The following is an 18,185-nucleotide window of genomic DNA, read 5'->3' as shown; positions in this document are numbered from 1 at the left end:
GGAATTCCATTACTAGACATCCTGTATCGTTTGTGACTTTGATAGCTGTTTCAGTACTGTGATGGGATGGAGACCTGATTGCAGGGATTTAAACATGGAGTTCTGGGAAAAATGGGATGGGATATCGGAGGCAGCAAAATGTTCAAGGACTTCAGAGGAAAGTATGGTCAGTGTTGCGATAGTAATTTAAGGATAGAGAGACAAGAGTTACTTTTTGAGCAGAGTGGTGATGACAGCATATTTAGAGGAGAGGAGGACCACACCTGAAGGGAGAACTATTTACAATACTGGCTAATATGCAGATCAGGAGGGAATGTTGGATGATTAAGCAGTTTAGGATTGAGGGGGACAGGGGATGGTTCCTTGAACAGGATGAGCTCGGAGATGACATGAGGGGAGATAGGAAGGAAGCTAGAGATAGATGCAAGTTCAGGGCTCAGGCAGGGGAACATTAAAGTAAGTTTAGCCAGATGGGCTAGTGGAAGTAAGTGATGCAGCAAAGGCAGCTGATCTTATTGCTTCGACTTTAGTGACAAAGAACTCCATGAGCTTTTCGCACTTATTTATTGGAGGTGAGGGCAAGTGGGAGATGAGTTTAAGAAGACGGTTTATGGTAGAGATAGCAGGATTCAATAATGTTTTAAGTGGTACAATCAGATCTGACGGTCAATAACCAAGCCAGTTGTCTGCAATATCCTTTCAATGATGCATCCCAGAGTGAACGGCCAGGGTAAGAGAGAGTAATGGTTTTATTGGGAGTAGGAAATCAAAGGTGGAGGTGAGGGTATGGTTGAGTAAATCAGTAGCTGTACAGATGTCATGGCGAATGGAGCGCTGAAGGTTGGATAGCTGGAACTCAGAAAATGTAGTGAGTTCTCAACCTCAGGAGTTGACATGAAGTTTATGTACTTTTCAAAAAGGAAAGGGGAAGAGAAGAAAGCTGGAATCAATGAACAAGTCCCTGGCCACTCTTGTAACATTATTTATGGCTGTTTGACACTTCAATGAAAATGGCTTGAGAAGGATGCTTTCTCAGATATGAAAGCTTTCAGCATCTGGAACACTGGGCAGCACGGTAGCATTGTGGATAGCACAATTGCTTCACAGCTCCAGGGTCCCAGGTTCGATTCCGGCTTGGGTCACTGTCTGTGTGGAGTCTGCACATCCTCCCAGTGTGTGCGTGGGTTTCCTCCGGGTGCTCCGGTTTCCTCCCACAGTCCAAAGATGTGCAGGTTAGGTGGACTGGCCATGATAAATTGCCCTTAGTGTCCAAAATTGCCCTTAGGGTTGGGTGGGGTTACTGGGTTATGGGGATAGGGTGGAGGTGTGGACCTTGGGTAGGGTGCTCTTTCCAAGAGCTGGTGCAGACTCGATGGGCCGAATGGCCTCCTTCTGCACTGTAAATTCTATATTCTATAAACTTGCACTGAGATAATAGCCAAATAAAATGGGGATTAGAAGATTACCCTTGAGATTAGAACTGGCAAATAGGTTTGGCCATTGCTCTGATCTTTACTACATCCTTTGCCATAAACATTGAAAAGTAAATGCATTTTTATTCCAAGGTTTTTAGAGGCATACAATCTTATAGGGTGTGATTTACCGGAATCGGAAAGGAACGCGGCCGGTTGGCACCCAGATTCACAAAGTTATGCAAGTTTAAAGACTCACTTCACTATCCCTTTGCCAGATTGAGCTGGCTCCCCAGATCTACCGGCCTCACCAAGGAAACTCCAGCCGGGTGCCATTCAGCATTGGTCCTCCGAAACGGGGACCAGGCAGAATGGCACTGGGGTGGGGGTGGGGGGGGTGACAATGTGTCACCCTGACAGTGCCACCTGGGCAGCAGCCTGGCACTGTCAGAGTGCCTAAATGGTACTGCCAGGCTGACAGGGGCACTGCCAAGATGCCAAGGTGGCATTTTGCCAGCGCTGGGGATCAGGCCCAGGAGTGCCTTGCCTGTGAGGTGCTGTGCAGGGGTCCCCCTCGACAGGGGCGAGTTGGGGCTTTGGGGGGTGTCCAGGGGTCACGTCGAGGGGAGTCGAGAGATTGGGGCGCTACCGATTTCTTCCTATACGGAGGAGCTCTTCAGTGCTGGAAATGCGGCTAAGTCAGCCTCAGTGGGCATTCCCCGTCGACGTCCGAAAAGTACCGTTAGATAGTGGGGCTGTTCACGGCGCTTACCCCTCTAATGCATCCCAGAACGGATTTAGTTGTTTTTGGTTAGATTGTGCCGTAATGTTTTTAAAATGTATACTTTTGTAATATCGAAGTGCGCATGACAATATGGATGCTAAGAAGTCAAATATTTTTACAAAAATCATTATCTATTTCCATTCTACACAGTTACAGAGTGCTATTCACCTTTTTTGTTTGATGGTAAATCCTGAAGACCAACAGCAGGGTGATGAGGTAGAAGATGGCAAACATGTACTGTCCGAGGTGGATGTTCGCTCCATGATCTGTGATGTAATACAGCACCATAAAGATATAAACAAACCCAGCGGGATAACTGTTCAGAGAGAGGATAGCACAGTGTATTAGTGTCCTAGATTAATTTTAGTAATTGCATCATTACCTGCACGTTGCTCTGTATTCATTTATACACATTTGATATCCATATGCATCTTCAGCTATACTATACAGCAAACACAATGCATTCAAATACATCTCTAACAATTTGATGAAAATGCTCCCCTTCCTATTACAAACAGTTAGCTGATTTTAACTATGGTGAAAATATGTTACCAAAATTGGCCTCATCATTCTTCACTACCCTATTGTCCCTGCGGTAACCACACACATAGAATATGGGCAATTTCACCTCTAATGATAGCTGAAGTTTGTTTTTCCAGCCGACCCTGACTTAGGATCACACAAAGAAATGGTCATTGTAGGAGGTAAATGGGCGATCGTTGCTTATGGGATCTTCCCTTCGCCCGAGTTAGTCTCCTTGGGATAAGAGCAATTGTCTCACAAATGTACTCTAACAATTGCCAGGCGCATATAAAGACTCAAAAATGATACTGGAATAGCACCAGGAAAATCAACAGATTTTCATCCCTAATAAGAAAAACTTGCATTCATATAACAAAATACAAGGCTTCTGTTTTGAAATTTAAATGAAACAAAGGACAGAAATCTGAATGTAATCTCCCAATTGTTGATAGTGCGATCCCATATATGTGCAAAATTTCTCTATCCATTTGTACACTAAAATAAAAACTGTAATAATATAGACAATTCCAAATTTTGTGGGTGCAAGCAGTTTTAGTTGGCTGATCAGACAAGTGGCTGTAATGTAGGAACCCTGTGCCCTATACTTACACAAGAGGTCCGGTGTCTCCTTTCAACTGGGTGTAATCATATGTTCCATTAATCACACCTTCCACCTCATCCATATAGGCTCTCCAGTCTATTTCTGTGTCTAAAAGTACAGAAAACATTTAGACTCAAATTATTTTTGATGTTTTCACAAAAGCAAAATGCTGAGGATTATGGGAATCTGAAATAAAAACAGAAAATTCTGGAAATATTCAGCATAGTTAATATTGCAAGTCGACAACCTTTATTAGAACGGGACGATTTCAAAATAGCAGCCAGGCTCTTTTCCCATAGAGAAAGAAAGATGCCCAATTGCTCTGCGATATTTTCTTTTTTAAAAAATGTTTTTATTCTCCATTTTCACATTTTCCTGCAAAATTTACACCCCACCCACAAACAGTAAACGGTAACAAATACAAAATCAATCCCCTTAACAATACCAACGATCCCATCCTCCCACAACCCCAAACAACAGCCCACCTGTCAATATATGCATCCAATAAAACAAACCCTCCCACGGTGGCAACAAAAAACAAAGGAGAAAAAGAAAAAGGAGTCCAGGACCGCCCATGGTCACCATTGACCTATAGAGTCAACTCCCCCTCCCCCCCCCCACACTCAACGCCATCCAACCTCTGAAAGAGTATCGTACATGATATCGAAGAGTTGTACCCCCCCCCCCCCCCCCCCCCTGTCTCCAACTCCTCCCATCCACTGCCTCTTGTAAAACTCCTCCCCCCAACCTCTGTTCCTTCCCCCCAACTTTCCACCCCGGCTAGACCACTCGGACCCTGTTCTGCCAGACTCCGATGGCCGCAGCCCCTCCCTCCACCTCACTCCCGTTCACTGGCCGGCTTCAACCGGCCAGCGTGGAGGCCCCCGCCCGGGTCCCTTTCCCCCTTGCCCGGCCCTAGGAAAGCCCAGAAATCCCCTTTTAGCACACAAACCCCGCATATCCACCTACACCCCAAAGAGCCCTCATTTCAAGTGAAAGTCCCATCACTTCCCTTGTCCAAATATATACACAACATTGGCTCCTTTAGCCCATACACCCACAAAACAAAAAAAGAAGAAAATACAGTTAGTCATGAGGTCACATCGGCACATGGCCATTTCTCAATTTCTCAGTTCTGCCACAGTCCTTCTGCTTTCGCAAACTCCTCCGCTGCTTCCGCCGTTCCAAAATAAAAGTCCCTGAGCTTGTAAGTCACCTTCAGCTTCACTGGATATACAATGCCGCACTGCACCTTGCTAATGTACAGTGCCCTCTTCACCCGGTTGAAGGCAGCCCGCCTTCTCGCCAGCTCCACCGCAAAGTCCTGGTATACACGTATACCAGCTCCAGCCCACTGCACCACCCGTTTCTGCTTGGCCCAGCTCAGGACCTTCTCGTTCACACTGTACCTACGGAGGCACAGAGTCACTACCCTTGGCAGCTCACTCGCCATTGGTACAGGCCTCCACGACCGATGAGCCCGATCCAGTTCATATCGGGAGGGATCCTCTCCCTCCCCCAATAGTTTCGCCAACATCGCGGCAAAATACTCAATCGGCCTCGGTCCTTCAACTCCTTCGGGCAGCCCCACAATCCTCAATTTCTGTCGCCTTCCAGGTCTTCCATTTTTCCTCGCAGATCCTTGTTAATGTCCATCACCTTCCGCATCTCCTTCCCCATCGAGGCAAGTTGATCACCGTGCTGCAATAATGTCTCCTCCACTTCCTTCAGCGCCTCCCCTTGCTCTCGCACCTCCGCCACCACCGTCATCACCGGGGAAATCGCCTCCTCCACCAGCGCATTCAAAACCTCTCTCATCTCCTTCCTCATTGTCTCCATGTATCTTGTAAACTGCCTTTCGAATTCCGCAGCCATCACCTTAGTTATTTCTTCAGCCGTAAGCAATGCGGCCTCCACTGGTGCTCCAGCCTCCATTTTCCTTGGTAACCCCGCTGTGACCTTTCCACTCCCCGACGGGCCTTCAGCTATTTTCTTTACGGATGATTTTTTGCTTACCCTTGACATTTTTCTTCTTCTTCCCTGTGCCTTCACTGTTTCTTCCTGCTTTTGCCGCCTCCGTGGACCCTGGGACCGGGCTTAAAGCCCTGAGAATGCCGTTCCCGAACGGGAGCCCTCCATTGTGCGGCCGCCTCCCGCCGTCACCGGAAGTCCGCTCTGCGATATTTTCACACTCTGTATAGGAGGATTCAGTGTGTGACTTCCTGTGCTTCTGACCAACCAGAAAATGATTTGGTGCGGAATAGGAACATCACAGCAGTTATCAATACCATTGATCAGTTAACAGAAAGCCACTGCTGACTTTTTCCCCTCCCCCCCCCACCATGGATCAGTGCAATTATTTGTCTGAGGCCAACAAGAGCACTGCCAAAAAAAGGATAAAATCGAAAATCACCATAGAAAAGCCACAATGCTTTCTGATTAAACAAGATCAATTCATTTGCTTCCTGAATTTTCCAATTGAACCATGCATTCATTGCTCTATTTTGCATCACCTGCAAGATACATATTGGCCTTGATTTTACCCCTGTACCATGCAGCAAGAATAGTATTTGGGAGAGTTAAGATCAGGCTTAGTGGCCTGAGGTCGCACTGATGCAATCCAGTACAATTATATCTTTGCCAGTATTAAAGTTGGTCAGGGCTCCCGCTATAGGCAGATGATCGCCTACATTCAAAAGTCACAGCTGCAATTTGAACTTAAAAGAAGTCAGGCGAGGCCCATTGTTTGGAGCCACTTCAGTAGGTGCGACTAGCTAAAGGTAGCTTTTGTAAAGTTACCCTTGCAAACACTTGCTTAGAGACAGGAGGAAGAGCAGGTGTGCTTCATGCCTTGCAATCAGTCTCCAAAATGAGTCCTTGGGCATCTACTCTACTCATTGGCATCGTCTGTCAAAGTCCTTATCCAGTGTTGAGATTACTTCAAGTACAACTCCTTCGTGACCCTGGCATCCTAAGCTCCTGTATTAGTCATTCATTAGAGAGATTGTAAGTGGCACCTGCAGTATCCAGAAAATCTAGATGAAACAAGCTGTTTCTTATTACATTGGGCAGCACGGTGGCACCTCACAGCTCCAGGGACCCAGGTTCAATTCTGTGCCTGGGTGACTGTCTGTGTGGAGTTTGCACTTTCTCCGTCTCTGCGTGACTTTCCTCCAGGTGCTCCGGTTTCCTCCCACAGTCCAAGGATGTGCAGGTTACGTGGATTGGCCATGCTAAATTGCCCCTTAGTGTGTCCAAAAGGTTATACGGAGTTGCTGGGTTACGGAGATAGGGGAGCTGTGGGCTTAAGTTGGGTGTTCTTTCCAAGGGCCGGTGCAGACTTTCAGGGCCGAATGGCCTCCTTATGCACTATAAATTCTATGATTGTTTCTCTTTTGGATTAAGCGTGTTCCCACGTCGCCCGGTTGGACAAGCACACTCTAACAAGAACCTCCCAGCTAACTGAGATCTTGTAATTATTACATCTGACCATGTCCAAGAAACCAGCTAACTCAAATCAGCCACAATGATGAAAAGCTGTGCCTCAAAGACAAAGGACACTGAACCATTTATGCTTTTGCTTTTTTTATTAAAAAAAATTGGACTCCATCTCCCCTTAGTTCTGAAGTGTGTTGTGCCTAAATGACTGCATGAGGGCTGAATGCGTGACATCACATTTTTTATTAGTCTTTTACCTCTTTCAAAAGGGAAGGACAGCAGTTAAAGTGGCCAGCCCAACACTGGTTGCTGCTGTTACAGAGCAAGCCGACAGGGAAAGCTCAAGATTCACTCCCTCTTGCCTGAGGCAAGTGCAACAAGCTTTGAGGCAGCAAGGAGAGCTATTTTAAGTGCAGTTAGTGCTGGAGGAGTACTGTCAGAAATTCCATACCTTCAAGCCCTTTAATTTGTTTGTTTTAGTTTACATTTTCATTCATTCAGTAACACACGACTCTTGCAAATTCACAGTACAGATTTATTGCAGCGTTTGAATAGAATTAATAGGGGCTGGTTTAGCACAAGGCTAAAATCGCTGGCTTTGAAAGCAGACCAAGGCAGGCCAGCAGCACGGTTCAATTCCCATACCAGCCTCCCCGGACAGGCGCCGGAATGTGGCAACTAGGGGCTTTTCACAGTAACTTTATTTGAAGCCTACTTGTGACAATAAGCGATTTTCATTTCATTTCATTTGTAGGCTGGGATTCACGTTGCATATATGCTCGGGGCAAAGCTATTTTCGGCCTGAAGGACTTTTCTTGATCTTTGGGTCATGGTTTTGTTGGGTTAGGAAACTAGAACATTTTGTAATATGTTCTAAGGATATATTTTGCTTCAGTGAAAAAGAGCACAGAGTTCCAAAGCAAATGTAGCAATGCCAGCTTGACTGGAGGAGGGGGCAAATTCAGGAACAGGAAGACCCTACACGACAAATTAGTAAACTTCAAGTTCAGAATCTTGGGAATGGCTATAGTATGGTAATTTACAAGCTGGAACTCGGTTGCATTCACCATTAGACTTTTTTTCTGCAACCTTCAGCTCAAACTATTGTTGCGCCAAAACTTGCTTAAAGTGCAAGCTGATAATGACATGCAAAGGATGAAGGGGCATCTTGGACCTGAGATCAGGGTAGGGTCAACAGTGTACCTCCTTAGTGAGATTTAGGATCGAGAAGGAAGCAGGAATAATGAAGGAGGGTGTATTCGAGTCACATCAGGAAAATGAAAAACACCCCCGGGAAATGCCTTTAGATATATGCAGGTGAGGGCTTTTGTGAGGCGGCAGGTGAGGGAATTCCCGTTGCTCCCGGCACAAGAAGTTCAAGATAGGGTGATCTCGGGTGTATGGGTCGGGGAGGGCAAGGTGTCGGAAATACATCAGGAGTTGAAAGAAGAGGGGGAAGCGCTGGTAGAAGAGTTGAAGGGTAAATGGGAGGAGGAGCTGGGGGAGGAGATCGAGGAAGGTCTATGGGCTGATGCCCTAGGTAGGGTTAATTCCTCCTCCTCGTGTGCCAGGCTCAGCCTGATACAATTTAAGGTGGTCCATTTAAGGTGGTCCACAGAGCGCACTTGACGGGGGCGAGGTCGAGTAGGTTCTTTGGGGTAGAGGACAGATGTGGAAGGTGCTCAGGGAGCCCGGGCGAACCATGTCCATATGTTTTGGTCATGCCCGTCACTGGAGGGGTTCTGGAGAGGAGTGGCGGGGAGCAATATCTCAGGTGGTGAAAGTCCGGGTCAAGCCAAGCTGGGGGCTAGCAACATTTGGAGTAGTGGACGAACCGGGAGGCAGGAGGCAGGGGAGGGGGGGGGGGGGGGGGGGGTGCGGGGACTGCCTGGGAGGGTGGACGAGCAAGAGATAAAATGAAGGGCTGGGGAAACTGGCACATACGGGTGAGGGCCAGTGTACAAAGCTGTGTAAATATATCATTTTGCCATGTATATATCTTGCTCTGCTCGATTTCTCGTTTTTTTTTGTTACGGGGGGGGGGGGGGGGGGGGGTTATTGTTTGTAAGGGAGAAAAATTGTGTTAAAAAACTTTAATAAATATATTTTTTAAAAAAGGAAAATGAAAAACAAAAAGGGAAAGAAGATTGATTAAGAGATGACAAAGAGAGAAAATGTTACTTTAAAATTTGACATAATTAACAACAACTTGTGTGCAAGAATAAGGCTGCCTACTTTAAAATAGTTCCTTTTGTAGGTCTGAGATTGGCACTGCATTAACAGTGATTACATAGTTAAATAGGTATTTTTGTTCTTAATTACCAGAATAAATTTCATGGCAAGTTTATTTGGTAAATCCAGCAGGTTCTTAAACATAATAGGGAAGCAAAGGACAAGATGATGATTGCACAAAGATAACATGGAGCATAAAACAACCAGGAAGTTCTTCTGGAGCTTTGCAAGTCAGTGTGTATCATTGTTAATTTTCTCCATAAGTTTGTACCAATCAGCTCTCACTTCCTGCAAGCTAGAGCACATAAAATTGAGCTGAAGGGAGCATTTCAAAATCTGTACAACATCAAATCCCCTGCACTAGCATGTTCCGTTCCAGCATATTTTTATTTTACTGATTTACAATTTTTAGAAATCTATTCTCGGCAAGTATCCAGTGCCATATCACTTATGATAATTTTCAACATCCATTATTAAGGAGTTGTTCATTTAAGGCACGGATGAAGAGTTTCTTCACTCAGATGGTAGTGAATCTGTAGAATTCTTTGCCACCAAGGGATGTAAGAGGCTGGGTTATTCAGTATGGTCAAGACGGTGATAGACAGATTTTTAATCAGTAAGCGAATCAAGGGTTATGGGGATAAAATGGGAACATGGAGTTGAACATTATCATAGCAACACCATAAGATATAGGTGCAGAATGAGGGCATTTGGCCCCTCGTGTCTGCTCTACCATTAGATAGATTTCTCATTCTCCTGCCTTCTTCCCGTAACCCCCAATTCCCTGATTAATCAAGAAACTATCTATCTCTGTGCTTAAAAACACTGTGACCTGGCCTCCACAGCTTTCTGCGGCACTGAATTACACAGATTCATCACATCACGGTCCACATCAGATGCCATATCTCTGCCCTACACTCATCCCTAGAGCATCTCGACAACAAGGACTCCTACATCAGACTCCTATTTATTGACCACAGCTCCGCCTTCAACATCATAATCCCAGCCAAGCTCATATCAAAGCTCCAAAACCTAGGACTTGGCTCCCCACTCTGCAACTGGATCCTCGATTTTCTGACCAACAGACCACAATCAGTAAGAATGAACAACACCTCCTCCACAATAGTCCTCAATACCAGGGCCCGAAAGGCTGCGTACTTAGCCCCTCTACTCTACTCCCTGTACACACACGACTGCGCGGCAAAATTTGGTCCTAACTCCATCTACAAGTTTGCTGACGATACGACCATAGTGGGCCGGATCTCGAATAACGACGAGTCAGAATACAGGAGGGAGATAGAGAACCTAGTGGAGTGGTGCAGCGACAACAATCTCTCCCTCAATGGCAGCAAAACTAAAGAGCTGGTCACTGACTTCAGGAAGCAAAGTACTGTACACACCCGTGTCAGCATCAACGGGGCCGAGGTGGAGATGGTTAGCAGTTTCAAATTCCTAGGGGTGCACATCTCTAAAAATCTGTCCTGGTCCACCCACGTCGATGCTACCACCAAGAAAGCACAACAGTGCCTATACTTCCTCAGAAAACTAAGGAAATTCGGCATGTCCACATTAACTCTTACCAACTTTTACAGATGCACCATAGTAGGCATCCTATCTGGCTGCATCACAGCCTGGTATGGCAACTGCTCGGCCCCAGGACCGCAAGAAACTTCAGAGAGTCGTGAACGCCGCTCAGTCCATCACATGAACCTGCCTCCCATCCATTGACTCCATCTACACCTCCCATTGCCTGGGGAAAGCGGGCAGCATAATCAAAGACCCCTCCCACCCGGTCTACTCACTCTTCCATCGGGCAGGAGATATAGAAGTCTGAGAAACACACGAACAGACCCAAAAACAGCTTCTTCCCCGCTGTTACCAGACTCCTAAATAACCCTCTTATGGACTGACCTCATTAACACTACACCCCTGTATGCTTAATCTGATGCCGGTGCTGATGTATACCTTGTGTGCCCTATTATGTATTTTCTTTTCTTCCCATGTACTTAATGATCTGTTGAGCTGCTCGCAGAAAAATACTTTTCACTGTACCTTGGTACACGTGACAATAAACAAATCCAATCCAATCCCTCTAGCTAAAAATAATCCTCATCTCAAGTTTTAAAAGATCGTCCCTTCACTTTGAGGCTGTGCCCTTGGGTTCTAGTTTCTCCTACGAGTGGAAACATGCACTCCATGACCACTCTATCTAGGCCTCAGTATTCTGTAAGTTTCAATAAGATCCCCCCATATTCTTCTAAATTCCATCGAGAACAGACCCAGAGTCCTCAACTGCTCCTCCTATGACCAGCCCTTTATTCCAGGAATTATTCTGGTGAACCGCCTCTGGACCCCCTTCAAGGCTAGCAAATGTTTCTTAGATATAGGGACCAATACTGCTCACAATATTCCAAATGGGTTCTGACCAGAGCCTTACAGCCTCAGCAGTATATCTCTGCTCTTATATTCTAGCCCTCTCTAAAAGAATCGGACAACACGGCAGCACACTGGTTAGAACTGTGGCTTCAGTGCCAGGGTCCCATGTTCGATTCCCAGCTGGGTCACTGTCTGTGCGGAGTCTGCATGTTCTCCCCGTGTCTGCGTGGGTTTCCTCCGGATGCTCCGGTTTCCTCCCACTAGTTCCGAAAGACGTGCTGTTAGGTAATTTGGACATTCAGAATTCTCCCTCTGTGTACCCGAACAGGCACAGGAATGTGGCGACTAGGGGCTTTTTACAGTAACTTCATTGCAATACTTGTGACAATAAAAGATTATAATAAAAATGCCAACATAGCATTTGCAATTCTAAAACTGCATGTTAACCACAAGAGAATCCTGAACCAGGACTCCCAAGTCCCTTTGTACTTCAGATTTCCGGTGACTTATCCCATTTAGAAGATAGTCTATGCCTCTATTCTTCCTCCCAAAGTGCATAACCTCACATTTTGTATCCCATCTACTACTTCTTTGCCCACTCACCTAGCCTGTTCAAGTCCTTCTGCAGACTCCCTGCTACCTCACCACTATTTTCCCTCCCACATATCTTTGTATCATCTGAAAACTTTGCAATAATGCCCTCAGTTCCTTCATCTAGATCATTAATGCATATCATGAATAGTTGTGGTCCCAACACTGATCCCTGCGGAACACCACTAGTCACTGCTGCCATCCTGAAAAAGACCCCTTTATCCCCCCCCCCCCCCCCACTGCCTTTTGCCAGTCAGTCAATCCTCTATCCATGCCCCCTAACACCATGGGCCCCTTATCTTATTTAGCAGCCTCCTGTATGGCACCTTATCAACGGCCTTCTGGAAAGCCAAATAGATCATATCCACTGGCTCTCCTTTGTCTAACTTCCTCAAAAGATTCTAACAGATTTGTCAGACATGACCTCCCCTTGCCAAAGCCGTGCTGACTCAGTCCTATGCACTTCCAAGTACTCCGCAATCTCATCCTTAATAACGGACTCTAAAAAATCTTGTCAATGACTGAAGTCAGGATAACCAGGCATAATTTCCCATCTTCTGCCTCCCTCTCTTCTCAATGGCTATTACATTAGCCATTTTCTAGTCCTCTCGGATCCTCCCTGCCTCCAGTGATTCCTGAAGGATCACCACCAATGCCTCTACGATTTCCTCAGCTATCTCTTTTAGAACCTTGGGGTGTCAGTGCATCCGGTCCAGGTGATCTATCCTCCTTCAGACATTTCAGCTTTCCCAGCACCTTCTCCTTAGTGATGGCCACTACACACACCTCTGCCCCTTGACTCTTGAAGTTCTGGTGTGCCACTGGTGTCTTCCACTGTAAAGACTGATGCAAAGAACCTATTCAGTTCCTCTGCCATTTCTTTTTTACTTCTCCAGTCTCACTTTCCAATGGTCGAAGGTCCATTCTTGCCTCTCTCTTACAATTTCTATGATCGAAAATGCACTTGCAATCTTCTTCCAAATTACTAGCCAGCTAACACTCATATTTCATCTTCTCCACCCCCTCCCCTTATTGTTCTTTTAAGTTGTCCTCTGCTTGCTTTTAAAGGCTTTCCACTAATCCGTATCACATTGTATGCTTTTTTGTTTGCTTTTATGCTATCCCTGACTTCCCTTATTTGACATACTTGCCTCATCCTCCCCTTAGCAGGTTTCCTCTTGGGATGACTTTCTGTTGTGCCTCCCAAATAACCCCCAAATACTCCTGCCATTGCTGTTGGACGATGTCTCGGATCGTGTTTTTCGGGATCCTTAAGGGGAGGGAGAGCAGCCCCAAGTCATGGTCCACATAGGCACCAACGACATAGGTAGGAAAAGGAATAGGGATGCAAGGCAGGAATTCAGGGAGCTAGGGTGGAATCTTAGAGCCAGAACAAACAGAGTTATTATCTCTGGGTTGTTACCCGTGCCACGTGCTAGCGAGACGAGGAATAGGGAGAGAGACCAGTTGAACACGTGGTACAGGGATGGTGCAGGAGGGAGGGTTTCAGATACCTGGATAATTGGTGCTCATTCTGGGGTAGGTGGGATCTCTACAAACGGGATGGTCTGCACCTGGACCAGAGGGGTACCAATATCCTGGGGGGGGGGGGGGGGGGGGGGGGAGAAATTTGATAATGCTTTTCGGGAGGGTTTAAACTAGTTCGGCAGAGGGTTGGGAACCTAAATTGGAGCTCCAGTATACAGGAGGTTGAGAGTAGTGAGGTCATGAGTAAGGTTTCAAGGTTGCAGGAGTGTACCGGAAGACAGGAAGGTGGTTTAAAGTGTGTCTACTTCAATGCCAGGAGCATCCGGAATAAGGTGGGTGAACTTGCAGCATGGGTTGGTACCTGGGACTTCGATGTTGTGGCCATTTCGGAGACATGGATAGAGCAGGGACAGGAATGGTTGTTGCAGGTTCCGGGGTTTAGATATTTCAGTAAGCTCAGGGAAGGTGGCAAAAGAGGGGGAGGGGTGGCATTGTTAGTCAAGGACAGTATTACGGTGGCAGAAAGGACGTTTGATGAGGACTTGTCTACTGAGGTTGTATGGGCTGAGGTTAGAAACAGGAAAGGAGAGGTCACCCTGTTGGGGGTTTTCTATAGGCCTCCGAAAAGTTCCAGAGATGGAGAGGAAAGGATTGCAAAGATGATCCTGGATAGGAACAAAAGTAACAGGGTAGTTGTTATGGGGACCTTTAACTGTCCAAATATTGACTGGAAACGCTATAGTTCGAGTACTTTAGATGGGTCCGTTTTTGTCCAATGTGTGCAGGAGGGTTTCCTGACACAGTATGTAGATATGCCAACAAGAGGCGAGGCCACATTGGATTTGGTACTGGGTAATGAACCAGGGCAGGTGTTAGATTTGGAGGTAGGTGAGCACTTTGGTGATAGTGACCACAATTCGGTTACGTTTACTTTAGCGATGGAAAGGGATAGGTATATACCACAGGTCAAGAGTTATAGCTGGGGGAAAGGCAATTATGATACGATGAGGCAAGACTTAGGATGCATAGGATGGGGAAGGAAACTGCAGGGGCTGGGCACAATTGAAATGTGGAGCTTGTTCAAGGAACAGCTACTGCGTGTCCTTGCTAAGTATGTACCTGTCAGGCAGGGAGGAAGTGGTCGAGCGAGGGAACTGTGGTTTACTAAAGTAGTTGAATCACTTGTCAAGGGGAAGGAGGCGGCTTATGTAAAGATGAGACGTGAAGGTTCAGTTAGGGCGCTCGAGAGTTACAAGTTAGCTAGGAAGGACCTGAAGAGAGAGCTAAGAAGAGCCAGGAGGGAACATGAGAAGTCTTTGGCAGGTAGGATCAAGGATAACCCTAAAGCTTTCTATAGGTATATCAGGAATAAAAGAATGATTAGGGTAAGAGTAGGGCCAGTCAAGGACAGTAGTGGGAAGTTGTGCGTGGAGTCAGAGAAGATAGGAGAGATGCTAAATGAATATTTTTCGTCAGTATTCACACAGGAATGTTGTCGAGGAGAACACGGAGATACAGGCTACTAGACTAGAAGGGCTTGAGGTTCATAAGGAGGAGGCGTTAGCAATTCTGGAAAGTGTGAAAATAGATAAGTCCCCTGGGCCGGATGGGATTTATCCGAGGATTCTCTGGGAAGCTAGGGAGGAGATTGTTGAGCCTTTGGCTTTGATCTTTATGTCGTCATTGTCTACAGAAATAGTGCCAGAAGACTGGAGGATAGCAAATGTTGTCCCCTTGTTCAAGGAGAGTAGAGACAACTCCGGTAACTATGGACCAGTGAGCCTTACTTCTGTTGTGGGCAAAGTCTTGGGAAGGTTTATAAGAGATAGGATTTATAATCATCTAGAAAGGAATAATTTGATTAGGGATAGTCAACACGGTTTTGTGAAGGGTAGGTCGTGCCTCACAAACCTTATTGAGTTCTTTGAGAAGGTGACCAAACAGGTGGACGAGGATAAAGCAGTTGATGTGGTGTATATGGATTTCAGTAAAGCGTTTGATAAGGTTCCCCACTGTAGGCTATTGCAGAAAATACAGAGGCTTGGGATTCGGGGTGATTTAGCAGTTTGGATCAGAAATTGGCTAGCTGTAAGAAGACAAAGGGTGGTGGTTGATGGGAAATGTTCAGCCTGGAGTTCAGTTACTAGTGGTGTACCACTAAACAGCCTCAAGTTTTGGGGCCACTGCTGTTTGTCATTTTTATAAATGACCTGGAGGGCGTAGGATGGGTGAGTAAGTTTTCAGATGACACTAAGGTCGGTGGAGTTGTGGACAGTGTGGAAGGATGTTGCAGGTTACAGAGGGACATAGATAAGCTGCAGAGCAGGGCTGAGAGGTGGCAAATGGAGTTTAATGCAGAAAAGTGTAAGGCGATTCATTTTGGAAGGAGTAACAGGAATACAGAGTACTGGGCTAATGGTAAGATTCTTGGTAGTGTGGATGAGCAGAGAGATCTCGGTGTCCATGTACATAGATCCCTGAAAGTTGCCACCCAGGTTGATAGGGTTGTTAAGAAGGCATACGTGTGTTAGCTTTTATTGGTAGAGGGATTGAGTTTCGGAGCCATGAGGTCATGTTGCAGCTGTACAAAACTCTGGTGCGACCGCATTTGGAGTAGTGTGTGCAGTTCTGGTCGCCGCATTATGGGAAGGATGTGGAAGCGTTGGAAAGGGTGCAGAGGAGATTTACCAGGATGTTGCCTGGTATGGAGGGAAGATCTTATGAGGAAAGGCTGAGGGACTTGAGGCTGTTTTCGTTAGAGAGAAGAAGGTTAAGAGGTGACTTAATTGAGGCATACAAGATGATCAGAGGATTAGATAGGGTGGACAGTGAGAGCCTTTTTCCTCGGATGGTGATGTCTAGCACGAGGGGACATAGCTTTAAATTGAGGGGAGATAGATATAGGACAGATGTCAGAGGTAGGTTCTTTACTCCGAGAGTAGTAAGGGCGTGGAACGCCCTGCCTGCAACAGTAGTGGACTCGCCAACATTAAGGGCATTTAAATGGTCATTGGATAAACACATGGCTGATAAGGGAATAGTGTAGATGGGCTTTAGATTGGTTTTCTCAGGTCGGCGCAACATCGAGGGTCGAAGGGCCTGTACTGCACTGTAATGTTCTACGTTCCGCTGTCTTCTCTGCTAGGCTCCGCTTCCAATCAACTCTGGCCAGTCTTTCCTCCCTCATGTCTTTGTAGTTACCTTTACTCAATTGTAATACTGTTACATCTAATTCCAGTTTCTCCCTCTCAAACTACAGGTTGAATTCCATCATATTGTGGTCACTGCCCCCTAAGGGTTCCTTCAGCTTAAGTTCTCTAATCAAGTCTGCCTCATTATACATCACCAAATCCAGAATTGCTTGTTCCCTAGCGGGCTCTCCCACAAGCTGCTCGGAACAAAAATCTCGCAGGCATTCTACAAATTCCTTTTCTTGGGATCCGCTACCATATTGAATTTCCCAGTCCACATGCACATTGAAGTCCCTCATGATTATTGTAATACTGCCTTTCTTATATGACTTTATTTTCTGCCCCACATCCAGACTACTGGTAGGGAGCCTGCACAGAACTCCCATCAGGGTCTTTTTTCCATTGCTATTCCTCAACTATACCCACACAGATTCTGTGCCTTCTCATCCTATATTGCTTCTTGCTATTGATTTGATTTAATTTAATACTAACAAGGCAACTCTGCCACCTCTATCCATCCGCCTGCCTTCCGATAGGACACATATCCTTAAGTATTTATATCCCAGCCCTGATCCCCTTGCAGCCACGTCTCTCTGATGCCCACAACAACATACCCACCAATTTCAATGTGTTACAAGCTCATTTACCTTATTAGGCATGCTGTACACATTTGGGTACAACACCTTCAGCCCTGCGCTGACCGTCTCCCTTCTCATAATTGTCCCCTTTTCTGCTGTGCCTATAGTTTGATTCCTGCCATTTTCTATGCGCTCTGTTCTATTACATGTTCTAGAAACTTTACTAACGTCTCCTGAGTCCTCCCCTCCGCCTTCCCCCTTAACTAGTTTAAAGTCCCCATCATTAACCTGCACTCCTACCTTCTCCTTTAACTTTGATTTTCTAATTTTCCATACAACTGAACCCTTCCCCGCCCATTATTTAGTTTACAGCCTTAATACAGCTCGAGTTATGAGATTCGCCAGGACTCTAATCCCAGCCTGATTCAGGTGAAGACCGTCCCATTGAACAGCTCCCTCCTTCCCCAATACTGTAACCAATGTCCCATGAATTCAAACCCATTTCTCCCACACCAATCTTTGAGCCACGCATTTACCCCTTTAATCTTATTGACCCTGTACCAATTAGCTTTTGGCTCAGGTAGTAATCTGGAAATTATCATCTTTTTGGTTCTGCTTTTTTAGCCCCTAGCTGCTTCCTTCAATACCTATTTGGACCAAGACAACTGGATCTTTACCCTCCCACTCCAAGTTCCTCTGCAGCCCAGATGAGATATCCTGAACCCAAGCACCAGATAGGCAATACAACCTTCGGGACTCTATCCTGATCGGTCATTATCTCAGTGAATGGTGGAGCAGACTTTGGTGGCAGGATAGCACAGTGGTTAGCACTGTTACTTCAAGCGCCAAGGACCCAGGTTCGATTCCTGGCTTGGGTCTGTGCAGAGTCTGCAGTTCTCCAGGTGTCTGCGTGGGTTTCCACTGGGTGCTCTGGTTTCCTCCCACAAGTCCTGAAAGACATGGTTGTTAGAT

At 46.1% G+C, this 18,185-nt stretch overlaps 1 protein-coding gene across 2 annotated transcripts in view; it reads right to left on the bottom strand.

Annotated features, from left to right (window-relative positions):
- Positions 1-18,185, bottom strand: part of alg3 (ALG3 alpha-1,3- mannosyltransferase) — a 54,751-nt gene that overhangs the window by 35,000 nt on the left and 1,566 nt on the right. For both annotated transcript variants that reach the window (XM_072474092.1, XM_072474091.1), the window contains exons 2-3: positions 3,328-3,427; positions 2,365-2,512 (exon numbers count right to left, since the gene is read on the bottom strand). In XM_072474092.1, the coding sequence (XP_072330193.1) occupies positions 2,365-2,512; positions 3,328-3,401 (222 nt within the window). In that variant the 5' untranslated portion in view covers positions 3,402-3,427. The remainder of the gene's footprint in view (positions 1-2,364; positions 2,513-3,327; positions 3,428-18,185) is intronic.

This window comes from Scyliorhinus torazame, chromosome 14, assembly GCF_047496885.1.
Source record: "Scyliorhinus torazame isolate Kashiwa2021f chromosome 14, sScyTor2.1, whole genome shotgun sequence".
Taxonomy (NCBI): Eukaryota; Metazoa; Chordata; class Chondrichthyes; order Carcharhiniformes; family Scyliorhinidae; genus Scyliorhinus; species Scyliorhinus torazame.
This window is presented reverse-complemented; position numbering and strand designations above follow the sequence as displayed.